Source organism: Olea europaea, unplaced genomic scaffold (assembly GCF_002742605.1).
Source record: "Olea europaea var. sylvestris unplaced genomic scaffold, O_europaea_v1 scaffold2382, whole genome shotgun sequence".
Taxonomy (NCBI): domain Eukaryota; kingdom Viridiplantae; phylum Streptophyta; class Magnoliopsida; order Lamiales; family Oleaceae; genus Olea; species Olea europaea.
In genome coordinates this window covers 132,127-149,914 of record NW_019241968.1, presented here as the reverse complement: position 1 = coordinate 149,914, position 17,788 = coordinate 132,127, and the positions used below count along the sequence as shown (strand labels likewise).

General features: G+C 35.4%; 3 protein-coding genes across 5 annotated transcripts; 1 reads left to right on the top strand and 2 right to left on the bottom strand.

Moving 5' to 3' along the window:
• Nucleotides 1–2,241: 2,241 nt before the first annotated feature.
• Nucleotides 2,242–7,206, top strand: LOC111381833 (DEAD-box ATP-dependent RNA helicase 22). Of its 3 annotated transcripts, none has more exons than XM_023005675.1 (8): nucleotides 2,242–2,672; nucleotides 2,997–3,284; nucleotides 3,396–3,515; nucleotides 3,623–4,059; nucleotides 4,498–4,822; nucleotides 6,364–6,516; nucleotides 6,682–6,733; nucleotides 6,813–7,206. In XM_023005675.1, the coding sequence occupies exons 1-8, from the start codon at nucleotides 2,352–2,354 to the stop codon at nucleotides 6,866–6,868; spliced, it is 1,752 nt and encodes a 583-aa protein (XP_022861443.1). In that variant the 5' UTR covers nucleotides 2,242–2,351; the 3' UTR covers nucleotides 6,869–7,206. The 3 variants fall into 3 exon arrangements, with proteins under 3 accessions (XP_022861443.1, XP_022861441.1, XP_022861442.1); XM_023005673.1 differs by having other exon boundaries at nucleotides 2,243–2,672; nucleotides 3,396–3,518; XM_023005674.1 differs by having other exon boundaries at nucleotides 2,243–2,672; nucleotides 3,396–3,518; nucleotides 6,816–7,158.
• A 71-nt stretch (nucleotides 7,207–7,277) lies between these two features.
• On the bottom strand, nucleotides 7,278–10,499 carry LOC111381834 (uncharacterized protein At4g28440-like). The gene is made up of 3 exons (XM_023005677.1): nucleotides 10,466–10,499; nucleotides 9,661–9,904; nucleotides 7,278–7,707 (listed from the first exon to the last, which is right to left on the bottom strand). The coding sequence occupies exons 2-3, from the start codon at nucleotides 9,851–9,853 to the stop codon at nucleotides 7,520–7,522; spliced, it is 381 nt and encodes a 126-aa protein (XP_022861445.1). The 5' UTR covers nucleotides 9,854–9,904; nucleotides 10,466–10,499; the 3' UTR covers nucleotides 7,278–7,519.
• A 2,789-nt stretch (nucleotides 10,500–13,288) lies between these two features.
• On the bottom strand, nucleotides 13,289–14,805 carry LOC111381828 (protein JINGUBANG-like). The gene has a single exon (XM_023005662.1). The coding sequence runs from the start codon at nucleotides 14,739–14,741 to the stop codon at nucleotides 13,449–13,451; it is 1,293 nt and encodes a 430-aa protein (XP_022861430.1). The 5' UTR covers nucleotides 14,742–14,805; the 3' UTR covers nucleotides 13,289–13,448.
• Nucleotides 14,806–17,788: the final 2,983 nt, after the last annotated feature.

Sequence of the window (17,788 nt, the reverse complement as noted above, 5' to 3'; positions counted from 1 at the left end):
TATCATGACTTAAGGCTTGGCATGACACGGGAATGTCATGGCACAAGGTGAGAAAATGAGATAGACTTATGGCAAATAAGGTCTAAGTTTCGGCTGTACAAGGCGATGAGTGCGTCACCAAATTCAGTGGGGGAGTAACTTACCCCACGCGGTCGCGTTCGATCCGTCCCGGTAGCGGCCGCAATACAGCGTGGACAGCACGCTTCAGCAGGACGGAACAACTTGCGATAGGGGACGCAGGCAGATTCGACAAATGATGCAGGCAGACTCAGGCTGGGGACGCAAATAGATTGTTTTGGGGCAGAATGCAGGCTGCCTAAATTATGCAGTTTTCCAGGGCATTAATGAGGTTTTTCTAAGTCCCGACCCGACCATTTTGGGAGGTAAAATACATGAACCTGCAGCCGGATATTTTGAGAATGCAAGTGGGCAACTTGCACAACTTGTCCACTTGTGTGCCACTTGCAAGCTAAGCGCGAGTTGTATGCAAGCTAAGCGCGAGTTGGCAAAGATATTATCAACGTGCAAGCTAGGCGCGAGTTGTATGCAAGCTAAGCACGAGTTGGCGACAACTAAGCACAAGGTGGCGACAACTAAGCACGAGTTGTAAAGTGGAATGTTAAGGAGGTTTAGTTTTTCTATAAATAGAGATGTAGTCTCATTTGTAAATGGTATGTAGTAGATGTAGTAGAGGGTAGAGAATGTAGAGTTGAGTGAGTTTATTCATTAGAGAGATTGTAAAGTTTTTCCTTTCATTTATACAAAGAAAGTTTCCCCATACTTACTTGTTTTCCATATATTACTTACTTCAAAATTCTCTTCTCAACGTGGTTATAATTTAGCCTCATTGGTTAAATTATTTGTGAACGTGAAAAGGCTGACTTAAGGTTTTCTCATGAGGTGCGGGAATTGTAGAACGTTAAGGCCGCACGGTTCTGGTTTGTTCGGGTGTAACGAAACTAGGCTCTCGTGACAGAAAGCTTTGAAAGGGCTTTATGGATATTGTGGAGAATCATACATTGGGTTGATTGAAATCTCTCTTGTTTGTTGATCCAATTTTGATATTTTGTTTTTTGTTGAGAATTAGAAATTACAGTTGGTAAGGATATGCTTTGTTACTTTCTTTTTCCATGTAAATTATTCGGTGGCTTTGTATTGAATGAAAGCCTGTTTTTGGTTCGAGTTGATATGTATGCATGAATGATTGAAGTCAAGAAATTAAAATCTGCTGCTGGCCGAGCTGTTTGGCTTTAGTATATTGCCTCTCAGTAAGTTAAAACAGCAGTGTATATTGAAATTCAGTGGCATAAATACTAGCTCTTGCCTCCTATAGTTCGAGGAGGGAGTTAGATAATGCCATATATTGAACCGGTCTGAGTTAGGCACCCCATTTGATTTTTCTCGTTTATCATGTTGGATTGGACAATGACGATGTGTTACTGTCACCTTTGGTACGCTATTGCTCTTAATAATGCTGTCCTTTTACTATGAAAAAGTCTTATTATTTCCTTCATAAAAATATTTGGGTTAATGCCTCCTATGATTTGGCAGATGGCTTTGATTCCAAATTGGAGGGGCATTAATATCAATAGAGAAATGTGAACTGAACTTGTGTTATATTCCTCTTCATTTTATGTTTTGTACGCAGTATTAATCAAGATCGGACACTACGACTAAAATTGACTTATCATTTATTTATTATTATTTTTTTTATGTATTGTCCAATGTAATAAACTTCACCTTCCAAACAAGTAATAAATATATTACCCAAATGAAGATATTTGAGGTAAAAAAATATGCATCGACCTTATGAAGTTGTGAAGTAGTATATATCATCAAATAATTCATGATTGATCTCATAAATTATTCACATTTCCATATTCTAAATTAATTCATATTTACTTGAGCAAGATCGTTTTTGGTTGGTGTTGTGATTTGTTTGATTGATCTACTAAGTAGTTATGCCTGAGTTTCCCTTCGTTGCCAACTTCTTAGAGGGATTGCAGCATTTTCGATTGCAAAAGTTTGAGATAATTATTGAATTACATACGACGTATTTAGACATCTTTAACGTTATTTAGAATAATTTGGGTGAAAAATATCAGTAGATGACTTCTAAAGTCCATTGACGAGAATTGAAACTACCAAGTTGAATTACGGTAAAAGGCAAAGGATAGAAATTTCCATGGAGAAATGACTATTTTAAAATTTACATAAATAAGCAAACATTTTAAGTTTTGACTTAGGCAAACATGGTAGCCCATTTCGAACCGGATCAGATAAGCAGCCCGGCTCACATCCGACCAGCAAAACCTCCCAGTTTCCGCTCGTAAAACCCATATCAACACAAAATGATGCTGCAGCGTTCAATTTCAATGCTCAGTGCTTGCAAAACTTCATCTCCTCCAAAGTTTCACATACCCTTTACGAGAAATCACTCGTTACTGATACTCACAACCTGGTCTTTCACCACTCGTGGCAATTCTTACTCTCCAAACAGCAATAAATTTCGAACATTCGGGACCGCCGCGGCCATCGCCGACGATAGAAAAAGAAGCGATGCTGACACCTTCTTTGCGGAAGAAAGCGTTTCGTGGGCGTCTCTTGGTGTTTCGGATGGTATCTCTCGGGCTTTGTCTAATGTTGGGCTCCATAGACCTTCCTTGGTTCAGGTGCTTAATGTTTTTCACTTTGTTTTCTATTAATCATATGTAATGGTAAATATTTTTATTTTCTAAAATTGGAATATTTGTTATTGGAGATTGCGTTTTAATTTCTTACGTCAGTGAGAAAATGTGATTGATATAATTTTTGTTGTCGTTTTCTGTATCTTTTGTTTTCTTGTTAGTGAATCTGTGAACAAAGTAGAATTTGAATGATCCGAATTCCAACTTAAAGTATCTTATCAATGTGATTTGTAGTTATAATTTTGAAGTTTAGAGGAAATAGTTAATCGTAATCGTGGTGAGAGACGCTCATGTGTTAATATAATTCAGGCTGTCTGCATACCAAGCATACTTTCAGGAACCGATGTGGTGGTCGCAGCAGAGACAGGTAGTGGCAAGACTCATGGGTACTTGATTCCTCTTATAGATAAGCTATGTAGGATGTCAGCTGTTTCAGAAAGTGATTTAGATGATCAAAAACTGAAGAAGCATCGCCAGCTTTCCCTTGTACTCTGCCCAAATGTAATGCTGTGTGAGCAAGTGGTTCGTATGGCTAACTCCCTCTGTGGTGATACCGGTGAACCACTTCTCAGAGTTGCCGCTATTTGTGGCCGCCAGGTACTTGAATATGAGTACTAATTTTGTTGTTGATCGAACAATTAGTCCCTTGTGTCTAGTGGTGGAATTTCATCATTTTGTGTTTCTTATGGATGAGTAATTACACTGCAGGGCTTGCCATTTAAAGAACCAGATATAATAGTTTCAACGCCAGTTGCACTTCTGAATTACCTTTATGCAACCGACACAGAACAATGTAGACGCGCTGACTTCATACACGGTGTCAAATATGTGGTATTTTCTATTCAATTGAAAAAAAATAATAATAATAAATTGATTTAGCTTTGTCAATGTATCTCAAATCTCTATCTTAATCATCTAAATCCATTAACTTCTAGGTTTTTGACGAAGCAGACTTGCTTCTTTGTGGAAGTTTTCAGAATCAAGTAATTCGTCTCATAAACATGCTTCGATTTGACGAGAAGCAGTTATCTCGCACGAGAAGCGCAGATTCCTGTGAACAAGATTTGAATTCTGATGCCCTGAAAGTCACGGATACGGAAGATGAAGATTACCCACGAACAGATTCCAATGCGAAAGAAGACGAAGATACTGATGAGAATTCCAATTTTGAGAACACAGAAACCAAATCTGGGTTTACAAACAGAAAAGACTGGAGGCGGGTTAGAAAAATATATGAACGCAGTAAGCAATACATATTTGTTGCAGCAACACTTCCTGTGAATGGGAAGAAAACTGCTGGAGGAGTATTAAAAAGAATGTTTCCCGATGCCAATTGGGTTAGCGGAAATTATCTCCACTGCCATAATCCCAGGTGCCTGTCTTAGTCTTTTGTTACTTTATTGTTAATGTAATTTTCTAGTTCCTACCTTCACCAAAAAAAAAAAATTAATAAATAAATAAATAAATCTACATCCTTGATCGATAGCTAGTATATATAATGTGCTTTTTAGTAAATTATTCTCTTGAGTCTCCCACGACCACTTATATCAGTTGAAAGAGAGTTCTTATATTATGGCCAGTAAGAATATGGTCAACATGTTAGAAAATTCAAATATGGATAACTGGATATTACTCATTCAGTTATCGCTCTACTTGAAATTATTTTGGTTACTCTCAGTGGTATAAATACAAAGTTCAAGTTCGTTAGTTTAGTTATTTTTGTCTGATTTGGACATTGATATTATCTTGTAATAACATACCATCATGTATTTATTCATGTAATGGATTGGATTCCTTTTACATGTTTCAGGTTGGAACAAAGGTGGATTGAAGTTACAACCGATAGTCAGGTGGATGCTCTCATAAATGCTGTTAATGATGGACTGAATTCTTCCGTGGATTCTAGTTCTGGAATAGTTAGAACCATGGTGTTTGCAAACACTGTTGAGGCTGTTGAAGCTGTTGCTAAGATCTTGATGGGAGCTGGAGTTGAATGTTCCCGTTTCCATAGTGATGTCTCACCAGAAGAGCGTACCAGGAATCTTGTTGGTTTCCAGCAGAAAGGTGGCGTTTTTGTGTGCACGGATGCTGCCTCTCGTGGACTTGATATCCCACATGTGTCACATGTTATTCAGGTACTTCTCTTCTTACTGGTTCAATCATTTTGATCTTTACACTTTTGATTATAAAGCACACCTGCAATTCTATGAGTCTGAATTGTGAGTCATGCACAGAGATATAATTTAGCGTCTGACTTCTGCCAATTATGTGCAGAAGTTTAGAAAACCATAATATTTTCACTCAGCATCCCTGTCACTCTTTTTAGTTTTATCTCCTTAAGATGGCTATTTATGGTTAGTTGACTTTTAATTCTTTGATAAGAACAAGAATCTACATCGATGTATTGCTGTAGCATCATGAACAATCATGTAAAGGATGATATATGTAGTTGAGACGTGTCTTATGTAGTCCTAAGGAAGAGAATATAAGATATAACGAAACCTTAGCTTCTCTTATGAGATATAACCTTCGCCAGACATTAGTGGCTTAGTTCTTCGCGCTTCCCGCTGGCCTTTTTTTAATATATATATATATATAGAGAGAGAGAGAGAGAGAGAGAGTATAAGCTATAACAAAACCTTAGCTTCTCTTATGAGATATAACCTTCGCCAGACATTAGTGGCTTAGTTCTTCGCGCTTCCTGCTGGCCTTTTATATGTATGTATATATGTGTGTGTGTCTATATATATATATATATATATATATATATATATATATATATATAGAGAGAGAGAGAGAGAGAGAGAGAGAGAGAGAGAGAGAGAGAGACGGAAGATCAGTGCTCTGAAAAGCTTGACTTTTTCAGTTCACTCCCCTTATGCGGTCGAGCTTCTTACCTGTCTGCCTCCTTTCTCTTTTTCATTCCAATGAGTGGCATCATCCTATTACAACAGATTAGAGAGGGAGATATAGACCAAAATTAATATAACCTGGTTTGGTTGCGACATATTTAATATCTTTGAAGCTTCAGCAGATTGAGTACTCAATCCCATGTAGGGCAAAGTTTTTTTCTTACATAGTTGACCCCAAGTTTAGTGTGTTTAATGAAGGAATATTCTTTAAACGTAAATCTGCGTTTTTCCGGGTCAAATATGAATCATTCAAGAATTAAGACCAAAGCATTCAATCTGTATTATGCCCGCCTAACTCAATATGTGTGTCTGTCACTGGTCATGAAATTGGTTATGCTGCTAACTTACTCATCTCTTTATTGCTTGTTTCCTTTCCACCACTCATCTTTAGTAAATTTCTTATGTTCTTTTTATTAATTATGCTTTCTCGGTTTGATTAAATATTTTTAACGTTTGGAATATAAATATTAGGTTTTTCTCCATGAATCAGCTCGGTTGAACAACAGTGTCACTTCACATAATCTAACAGTAAGAGATCAGACTGGAATATCTACAAACCTGATAAATAAATCATCTATTTTGTGAGAAATTGAATATTGCCCATATCCAGTGCTCATTTGCATTGAATTAAACAGGAGTTTAGCATTTCCTTGACTTAAAATAATCAGATTACATGAAGATCTTCTTGTCATCTTGTTCTCCATATTTATCTTAATATGGATGAGTTCAGTTAAATCTAATAGCTATCTTGGTTTTTGTTCCAGGCAGAATTTGCTTCGTCTGCCGTAGATTTTTTGCATAGAGTGGGTCGTACAGCTAGAGCAGGTCAACCTGGCCTTGTTACCAGCCTGTATACAGAAGCAAACCATGAACTCGTTTCTGCAGTTCGTCAGGCAGAGAAGCTTGGTCTGACCATGGTAATATATTGAACTTGAATTTTTCACGAACAAATTTTTTATTCTGATATCAAGTTATTAGTGCTGTGTTTTCCTCCTGATAAATATCAACACACATTAACTTGTATATTTAAATAAAAGAGTTATCCATTAAATGTTCATCAGCATATTCTTATATTGCTGCAGGAGAAGGCTTTTAGCAGGAAAAGGAGCTTCCGAAATAAGCTTAAGAAGAGAGGTATGTTAATCACTGGTCTTCCTTTTTTCATGAAGCACAGCATTGGCATTTTAATGAAGATGCAAATTCATTCCCTTAGCAGGTTTCAGTAAAAGCAGTAATGCACCGTCCATTCATTCGGGAGTTCCAGCATGACTGTCGGCGTCCAAAAGGGAAAATTAAGATTCAGTAAACCTGGCGCTCAAGGCTTCTGCTTTAGCTTCGATAAGTTAGATATGTGCAGGAATGCAGGCATGCGTAACTTACTTTAGTTTACCCCTTTTCTGGGGGCGGGTTTGGAGGAAAGTAGATTTCCTTGTTTGTGTACAACAGTATGAGTAAAATTGCAAAGCAAAATCGCCATTATGTAAAATGCAATGTTAATTTAAGCATCACATTGCAGCATTTAAAAGTTGGAACTAGATTTTTTAGTGTTCTATGGTTAACATTTGGAGCTTGTCACTCTATACACAATGCATTGACCCATGGTCATCTATCTGGTGTCCCCTTTGCAACTTTTGCCTCAGAAGAATTTAGGACTATGATAAGGAAGAATAGAATTAGATATTGCACAACAAGAAGTAAATCAATGTAATAAACAACAAAACTTGAAGATATCAGTCAAATTGTGAACTTTTACAGGTCCTGAAAAAAACAAAGTTACTGCTGTAGACATATTATCAGACAAAGATAGGTGAGTTTGGTTCTCCTACGATGATAAAAGTTATAATCCTTAAAAAGTGTTCAAATAAAACATGTTGAAAGCAACAACAGTCTGTCTGAAAACATGCCTAATTCTAAGCAGCCTCAAACCACAACATCAATACGCTCAAATTCAATCAATGACATATTGACATCCTCTTTCACTGAGAGACTAGCAGACTCGCTAACTTCAACGCGGCCAGATCTGTCGACTGCAAGCCTCATTGATCCCTTAAACATGTCAATTTTCGCGTTTGACAGGACAAGGGTGTTGCCGTCTTTCACTAAGTCCACTGGAGATAAAGGCAGTTCGTCAGCATAAAAGCATTCAAACTAATAAAGTTAGAACAGAAGCACAACACACATTTTACAACAAATTGAAACAACCATAGGAAACTAGAATATCAGCATCCAACGAAAGAGTCAAGACATCACAAGCCAATATCTATTCAATGCCCAGCAACACAATCCCATCGAAGGGATGAAGGAACTCCAAGTCTCAACTACAGGAATATAATAATAGAAATGAACAGCTATCAAAGGATCAAGAAACTCGTAAGTCGAAACAAAGTGCACAAATGGACAGCATTTGATGGTCTTCAGTTGATGGGGAATTACAGGGCGAGACAAATGCCGTATAACCATATCCCAATGAAGTAACTTTTCCAAGATAACCAAACCATATTGTCGGGTGAATATCCGGTCTACATATAAAATGAGGTCAGTTAAGTCTAATGAGAAATTTTGGTGAACACATATCAATCAACAAGGCCAGCAATAAGCTTTAGAGATAACATATGCACACATTCATACTTGTATTCTTGTGTGAGTTTTTGTTCTCTGGTGAGTGTGAGACAAAAGGACCTAGATTATTACTGTCGTGCTTTTCTTATAAGAAACAGCCAAGCCCAAAACATTCATTAAAAAACGACTAAAGAAAGAAAATAAAGAGAAACAAATTGAAAAGCTCAGTACACCTACAAAATGAAGGCACAATTCAAGCTTAATTAAAATTGAGGAAAATAATTGCCATCGTAATACAACTGCATTATCAAGCAAATTCTGATATCAGATACATGGTTTTAAAAAACAATTCGAGACTTATGCCTCGAATCCTATTCTATAATTGTTAAGATTTGGGGTCCATCTTAATAAGGTCAACCTTATTAAGAGGAATGACCCAACATCTATTTAAATTGGTCAATATTTCGGTATTTAACTGATGTGGGATTTATTCCCTTAACATGTCCTCGCAAGATGGTGGCTCTTTTTTAGCAGACCAATATTGAAATCCGTATACTCATTTTTTAGACTTAATCGGATCGAATAGTTCGTTGGAACTTATTGGGTTCTGATACCATGAAGAAAAATGAGAGAAAATTCTTCTTATTTTCTATTATGGAATACGCAAAGATTACAGTAATAAATAGGAAGGGAAACCATCAATTAGGTTTATCAAACTCCTTAAATCAAGGAAGACTAAACATAGAAAACTAACCAATTAGGAAAATAGAAAAAATCTTGGAGATTGAAATGCTAATTATCCTAATCTCATTATTTGGAAACTAATCATAGTCTACCAAAATATTCCACAATAATAAAGAAACTCAAACCCTGCACCTTAAATGCCATTTGTAAGGCTTACTAATCGAGCCTAAGAATCAGGCCAACTAAGATGTCCGCCATTTTGAATTGCATTTTTCAAACATTTAATAATTGACATTAACCTTCTAAGTTATTTCTTTATAACTTAAAATGTTTTACGGGTTCTTTCAATTTCTTTTTTCTATATAGATGGAGGAAAATGAAAGAGAATGGACCATTGCAATCAAAGAATGAAAACATACTTATAATGAGGACAATTACAGCGATATTAACTATTCCCTAAAAGATCATATTAGTAATGATGATATAAAAATTTCTTCAGTTGTTTGTCTCCACTTATAAGAATAGATTATAATTTTGTCACGTGATTACTAATAAGAGAATTAATTATTACCAAATTTGTCGATTAGTTTTATTATTGAATTTTTTAAGTCGATATGATTTATTAAGAACAGAAATTTGTACTTTTATATTCTTTTCTTTTTCTATCTTGAGACATACACAACCTCGTGGCTTATGCCTCGTCCAACGGACATAAAACGCATCAGTACCCAGCCTTTTTAAACATCAATCAGATAAACTTACAAAGATAATGCAGTAAAAAGTAACTATTTGCCATTCTGGAAAGAAGAAGAACCAACCTTGATCATTCCTGGCGGTAAAAATAATAATTCCCGTTTCATCACCCACCAAGCATTCAGCAAGGCGTCCTTGAGCACGACCTCTAGGTGCTATCATCTTTGCATTGACAACCTTCACAGTTAAATTAAGCCCAGTGTCTAACGGGCGCAGCTGGTTGACCTTGGTGAATTGCTTCTTCTTCTGGTCAGCCATTTCTTATTCAATTTTTATTTTTTTTAAAATTAAATCTTGCTTTCTAACAATCTGCAAAGTTTAAAATACAAATCAAAATATCCAAAATTAAGTTAATAAGACAAAAATTATTCAGAATCTACAGAGTTGCACAAACTAAACTGATTATATACAATTAGATTTCTTTTCAGAAGCATCAAATATCACAATGATGAACCAGAGTAAATTAGTGGGCATAATATAATTATTCAATTATCTTATGAAAGACACTTTCAAATCCAATAATGTTTAAATAAATTGAATTTTACAAGAAATTCAAATCAAGCATTGATCTGCTCGCTTAATTCTTTTTCTCAAATCTAATAAAGGTGCAAACTTTGGGCGAACTAAGAATTTATCAAATCCGTAAAACAAATAGCAATCAGAGCTGATAAAAACCATTATAAGTATCAAGATTCATATACCGATTCAAAAGGATGCGGGCAGATCAAAATCAAAGCGTTTCAATTCATTCAGATCAAGAAATCCGCAAAATTTAAGCGAAATTAAGAATTTAAATATAGAGATATTACGTAAATCAACTGGAATAATTGAAAAAAAATTATGGATATGTAAGATACAAAGGAAACATACCAGTGCGCAAGAAATTATTAGCGAAATTAAACAGAGTTGTACAAAGATGTAAAAACTACTTATATACTCACAAATTTGGGCCATTCTGGAATTGTCCCGATAAATGTCAATTGGGCCAAGCCTATTACAGATTGTACAATCACAGAATGGGTTGGCGAGGTCTCATTGGGCCGGACTAGAAATGCTCTCTTGGGCCTCGACCAATGGTAGAGCGTCAGGGCCCACTGGTGGGTTTGGATCATCAAAACCATCTAAGGGTAGCACAGAACGGTCCATGGGCCCTGTCGCTTTTTCATATTTCTTAGATATAATTTAAAGAAAAATATGAAAAAATAAATATTTTTCATGTTGTCGAGTTTCAACAAATCTTTACGTGCAACAATTCACCTTCATAACAATAATAATAACTAATTCATTTTTATACTTTCAGAAAAAAATAATTTGAGTGTGTTCATTCTTTTTCATCATTCAAGAGATAGATGTCCTGACACATCAAACAAATCACTATCTTAATTCATGTAGTCGAGAGAATTTAGCTTTTGTATTGGAAATGAAATTTTACTAAACCAAACAGGGTTTAGTTTTGAGCTCAACTTAACATGACTTTCAATCTAGTAGTGCCGAAAGTAAAAAAGGCGGGACCAAATAAACATCAGTTATTTATAACGTGAATTTTAAAAAATAAAATCATGTTATGAAATTTCAAATTTATTGAGAATAAATCTTGATTTGTTACTTTCGGCAACCATGATTAATAAATCTACAAAGTCGTAAAGAAATGTAGAAACATAAAGCATTTTTATGTAAATTAATGAAGGTTTTTATATTACTTTTAGCCTAACTTCCTACTCACTTAAATTAATTAAGCAAATCAAATCTTTAAAGCTCTGAAAACCTGCATTAGTTTTATTAAAGATTAATTACCTATGATTATGTTTTCTTAAACTGACATATGCTATGAAATAAAGTGCAGCTAAACCAAAAAATAAATAAATTAAATCATGTTAGAAAAATATGTCTCGAGTCACCTACAGAATTTTTACTTAAGAAAAAATCCAGTGGTAAATAAAGTAATAAATATAAAAAATAATCAATATTGATGACAGGAACATGTTGGTAATAAAATAATAATGCGAAAAATAATATATTTATTTATTTATTTGATGAATTGTCTCGAGAAAATTTAACGTTTTAAGAATTTTCCATAGAATTCTATCAGTAATTCGGAAAAAAAAAAAAAAAAACTAAATAGTTACGACGAAAAATTTCGTGATTCTTATTAAAATTATGAGGTCCATCTTAAAATGTCATACTTTTAAACAACATTTTACATATACTATCCCAAACAAGAATAATTTTTATCATATGAATTGGCCAACACACACACGCACATATATATACAAAATGAACGGTCGAGAGAAAGATAATAATATATTAATATAAACAACATTATTTCGAGTTATATTCTAATTAAGCTATAATGTATTTTCACTTATCGCAATTTATTCTTTATAATTTATCTTATTGGATCTTAATTATCTTTATATAGAATAAGAAGAAAGTTGTTCCTTGTCTCCCAAAGTTCCATCTCGATTAGTAAGGAAAATGAAGGTTGTAAGTATAACTTTTAGCCTAACATAACCTACCCGCTTTAATTAATTAAGCAAATCAAAACCTTAAAGTTCTGAAAACCAGCATTAGTTTAATTAAATATATTTAGTCATTGTCATGTTGTCTTGAGCAAACAAACAAATTGCAACTAACTTGAATTACGTCAAAAAAAAAAAAAAATCTATAATATTTTTTGTCGTCTTTTTCGAAATATTTTCTCAGTTAAACTTCGAGAACTTTTCTTAGCCATTCTTAGACAGAGATAAATGACGAAGGCGTAGGTTAATGAATTTAGATCATTTTTCTTTGTGACCCTAAACCCTATAATTTACAATATTAAAAATCTCAATAATTAACCCTGGTTTAGTGAGGATTAAAATCAAACTTTTTAGTAGATTTTGATGAAATGTACGGTTGAAAAGTTATGAATTTCATAAAAGATTGTAATTAAAATTAATTTTTAACTTTGATTTAAATTAAAATTTAGCTTTTAATCCCTACTAAATACGAGCTACGGGTTTTTATGTCGGCATTAAACTGTTAAAAAGTATAATGTGTTTAATTTAGTTTGTCTGGTTGGCAGGGAACTGAAGATGGTGGATTACAAAGAATTAATGTCATTTGAATGATTCAAAAGCATAGTCTGCTTGGTTTTTTTATGCAAAATATGAATATGAACTCACAATCTTTTCAGATTTTACCAAAGTTTTTGCTCACTAATTATAGTTTGTTGATTCTCGGCTTTTGTCGCTCTATTCTTATACCGCCTCTTTTTAGTAAATTTTTATTAACGCGTGTTCTGCATGACTTGTACAAGTTATTAGAATCATCAATTTGTAGTGTTAAAGCCTAATAATTGATCATCTATTCTTATATTTGATCAAGTTGGATAAGTTTAAACCATTACACAATAAAGGTTGGAGAACTGTTGCTGTGATTTTCCAACTTATAATTGAAAAGGCCACAAAAAGTGCCATTATAAGCTTCATCATACAAAAATTATGTTCTTTCATGAGCCCTTGATGAGTTGGTGTCGATAGTCGCCAAGTATAATGGTTCAATTTGGTAGCGAGTAGCAGTCGTAATTTAAGTCTATAGCTTAAGTTCTTTTTCAATACTCTTGAATGGCTCGTAATCAATTTATCTCTCAAAATTCAAGAATCAACACAAGAAAATGTTGATTCTTCCACACTTCTATTGTACTACAAAGAATTCTTTGCTCAAATATTTCATTCCATGTATTTTTTTCTTCCAAACAAAAAAGGAAAGAACACACGAACACTAAAATAAAACAAATATTATATCCTCTTCCTATGTACAAAAGAGACTTTCATAAAATAAAAACAAAAATGTGAACAAAGTATGGTAAAATCTAAAAGTTGGGTACCCAAATTTGCCAAATCTTTATATCAAAATCCAAACTGCCACTGTAAATCAGATAAGAAGTCCCATATTCTGTAACATCCTTAGCATTTTTACTATCAACAGATGCTGTCAAACATTTGACAGGTCCCCTATGTCCTTCAAAAACTGCTAAACAAGAATAACTCTTTCCAATTCCTCCCTTCCAAATTCTAACTGTTTTATCTGCTGATCCACTGCACAACAAATCTGAGACAACAGCCAAGCACAATATGGCCTTAGTATGCCCTCTAAGTGCCCCTGCCACCACCATATGATCACTACCACCGCCACCGTCCTTCTTTTCCCAAACGATTATCGACCGATCGCAGGCGCCGGAGTATAAAACCGCGCCATCGGTGCTTATTGCTAAAGCATTTACAGCTGACTTGTGTTTCTCTAGTGTAGCAACTAGAGAGTGTTTCTTATTTCCTTCATGCTTTTTCCACACTTTTATCTTCCTGTCTGCTGAACCAGTATAGACATAGCCTTCATCGGACAATACTATGGCATTTATTGCATCATCATGTGCATTCCACACTGATTCTAGGCATTTGAAATCCGAGGTTCGCCATACTTTGAATGTTCTGTCCCATGAAACTGAATAGAGTAACGAACCATTTCTTGATAAGGCCAGTGCTGATACTGTATCAACATGATGTACCCAAGTGCATTTTTTGTGTCTACGTACTTGTACATAGTTCTTGGCAGAAAAAAGCTTCATGCATCGGTCGTTTACCGTTGGTAAAGTTGCGATACATCTGAGGTGTGTTTGGTACACAGTACTGGATTCTTGGTGAGATGGGGTGGGTTCATCATTGATTTTCCATACGCGTATTTTGTGATCTTGGTGTGCGGTGAACAATTTATCTCCCAAGACTACTATAGATTTTACAGTACTATAGCCTTTTGCGACTATGTTATGACGGGACAAACTTTGGTTGCTGGAGGAAGAGGCATCTCGGTCCCATAGCCGAATTTCGCTGTTGGATGAGCCGCTGAAGAGGTGTTTTCCGGCGAGAGCTAGGGAGAAAACATAGGAGGAATGGCCTTTGAGGGTGGCTAGGCATTGGTGGTTGGTGGCGGAGGGGGACTTTTCAACAGGTGGTGTTAGAGAAGGAACCGACGGTAAGCTTAATTGCGAAGAAATCGAGGAATTAGAAGACAAAGAATCATCGGAGCGAAAATGGTCCTGATCGTGTTGTAGTTGATAAGGATCTTGTTTAATCGATTGGCAAGGTAAAGGGCATGAGAGAAATCCCATTTTTTGCTGGAGGAAAGAAGGATATAGAATTAAAGTATGGAAAATTAACTTGCTTATAAAGAATCAAGAAGTGGAGTTACTAGGAAAAAAGGAGAATAATATGGAGAATGGGGCCAAATGAAGTGTCCAATGGGAGAAGTGGAGTCAGGGTGGAAAGAAGGTTCGCATCAATGGACCGACACGCACAGATCTTTGAACTAAATTTTTGAGGTGTCAAATACATTATTGAATTTTTGTGAAATTTTATATTAATAATTAATTACTTGGACCTTTAAAAATGCCCGATCAAAGCTCATTAAATTCAGACAAACAATTTTTGGTGTCTAAAATTCCGACACAGCTATCTAATTTTACGATCAGTATGCTCAAACGAAACACCATCTTGTATGATATGTTAAAAGATAAATTCTTCTTAAAATATAGACAAAATTAATAACCAATGATCCTTTTGAAAAAATGTTGACATTTTGAAATGAAACTTCGAATTTTATAACAGACGAGTAATTTAAATCTTTTAATGCTCAAAGCAACAAGATTCTATAATCGGTGTTCTTAAATGACCAAAATATTATTAATTGTGAAAAGCCCGTGTCACTTAAATATGTAAACAATAGCTAATATATAATTATCTAAGGTCTTAAATTACTACTCTTGACGATATTAATATTTTGAGAAAAAATCTTTTGATTCAATATAAATAAAGTTTAAATTTTAAGACTAATTTGCTATTGGTGCAGTATACTAAGAACCAATTATGGAAAATTTTCCCTTTTTTTAATGTTTTTTCTTTCCTAGAATTGGAGGTGGGTTGGGTTCATTGTACACTTCGCAGACAACTTGCTTTCTTGATGATAAAACCAGATATTTCCATTGATGGGCTAGCTGGATGCATTATAAGCAAAATGCAAAGCTTACTTTTTATCCTATTTACTCGTTTTACATTCAAGTGATGTTTACATCAAAAAAGCAATGAAATTTTGATTTTTCCCTACTAAACGTTACATCTAAAGTTATGGCCCTACCACTTCTTTAGCATTTAGGCTAAGATTATGCCAAGTTCCTTAATCTATACTTTATATTTCTTGTTGATTGCTTGAGAATTGTGGTGATAATTCTAGATTAAAGTTAATAATAAAGTTCACCTGAAGTGATCAAATTTAGCAAGCAATATTAATTACTAATATTCGTGAATATAACTTTATCAAGATCTTTCAAGAACTATCTTAAAGGTAAATAAACGAAAAGAAGACTTAAAATCAGTATGGGTAGTTTCCATATAAGTAATGACCATCCAATGTCAAACCTAACACTATATATTCAAGAGTTTTTCTGTATATGTATAATTGCGTCGATCCATAATATGGGTAGGACCGTGTCATATATGAAACTTCAAATGAATCATGTCGACTCAATTCAATTTACAATTCTAAACCTCAAATTTGATAATCGAGGAAGTAAGGAATTTTGCCCGAGGAGAGTATATTTTTTCATCTGGAGAGAACTATATTACTAATGTTTATATTTATCAATATTTTGTCAGTATTATAATCTTTAATAAATTGATACCATTTTGGTTCAACACATGGACCCCACTGTCTCTTTCAGGTTGTGCATACAGAATGCCAATTTTTAAAAGTTTGAACCCCAACCTTAAGGGCTCTCATCGTCCCATCTCTGGAGTATCGTGATAGAGGTAAATCGCGGGATGTGCCCCAGCAGACCAGGAAACAAGAGCTTGCCTGTACACTGGTGCCCACAAAGAGTCTAATTCTATATCGCAGGAATCGAACTCTCACACTGCAACTGAGACTATCTCACTCCTATCCTTTGCACCGTTGGGTTATGCCCCCGAGCAGGGGGGAGGGGCAGAATGCCAGTTTTTATCTCAGATTACGCGTTGTATTCTTTAGGATTCCTAGTATTTGTTCTAAACATATTGGCTTGATTATGACTTCATTATTCCAATTCTAATTTTGTAGGTCCTAAGTGTATTCTTATTCGAGAATGGAGGAACATACTGGGGATAATGTCAAACGATCACATATTTGTTGGAAAGTGGCGCCAATTTGGCATAATTTAAAGTGATATTCGTTTCTTCGTTTTGAAATATCAAAGTAGATTCATATTCTCTTCCAACAATATCGAAATCATATTGTTGACCTCTAAAAATGGCTCTTCCACGCGGCCAACTTGTAGCTACTCCACGTATTCCTCCCTACGAAATGAACACACTGTCAGGCGCACACGGCCGGAACCAACGGTGGTGGCGGCCGTATACACTCCGACGGTCAAGTCAGATTTGGGTGGTCGGAGCAGTGTCCAGGGACTACACAACTCAATCAGTCAATAAAGGGGGAGGAGAATATATAAACTTGTTATGAAGTGCTATCTATTGAGAGTTTCATTACCTTTGCCTCTGGCCAATCTTTGGGTATTTATAGATGGTATGAACCGTGGGATGTGGAACACGTGTATACATCTGACGGTATGAAGTGTCTGCTCATAGACGTCAATCAGCCGCGCTTGTAGAGTGGGCGGACAGTTTGTTTCCCCCTAGTTGAATTGACATAAAGTTGATAAGTCACATCAAATAGCTTTATGGGGGACGTCACATCAATTTAAACCTTATATGCAGAGCAAATCTTAAATTGGCAGCGAATCTTCTAACGGGGGTTCAAGCCACTTGAACCCGACCTCGGAGACGGGACACTTCGGAAGATCAGTGGCAGGAATCGATGTATCACTTCGGAGAGGCTTCGGGGGGTCGGAGTGGTTCCGAGGCTCATAAAAAGGAAATCTGTTGACCTCCAAAAATGGCTCCAACAGGCACCCTCGCTTCGTCCCCTCGAAACCTTAACTTGTGAATTGAATTCATATTATAGAGAAATGATGTGAAATGGGCTAAGGCGGGTTAATGGGCCTAAGTTCGAGCCCAGTACGAGGTGAGCAAAGTGATAGGCACTTCGGCTAGGCGCACAACACTAATGGCCCTAGCTCGGGTCCAATAAGGTGGCCCAATATGGAGTGATAATTCATAGGCGTAACAG

Coding starts and splice junctions, on each gene's coding strand:
- LOC111381833 (XM_023005673.1), top strand. CDS start 2,352: ATGATGCTGCAGCGTTCAATTTCAATGCTCAGTGCTTGCAAAACTTCA. Junction 3,285..3,395: donor CCGCTATTTGTGGCCGCCAG/GTACTTGAATAT, acceptor ATTACACTGCAG/GGCTTGCCATTTAAAGAACC. Junction 3,519..3,622: donor TACACGGTGTCAAATATGTG/GTATTTTCTATT, acceptor ATTAACTTCTAG/GTTTTTGACGAAGCAGACTT.
- LOC111381834 (XM_023005677.1), bottom strand. CDS start 9,853: ATGGCTGACCAGAAGAAGAAGCAATTCACCAAGGTCAACCAGCTGCGC. Junction 7,708..9,660: donor TACCGCCAGGAATGATCAAG/GTTGGTTCTTCT, acceptor CTTTATCTCCAG/TGGACTTAGTGAAAGACGGC.
- LOC111381828 (XM_023005662.1), bottom strand. CDS start 14,741: ATGGGATTTCTCTCATGCCCTTTACCTTGCCAATCGATTAAACAAGAT.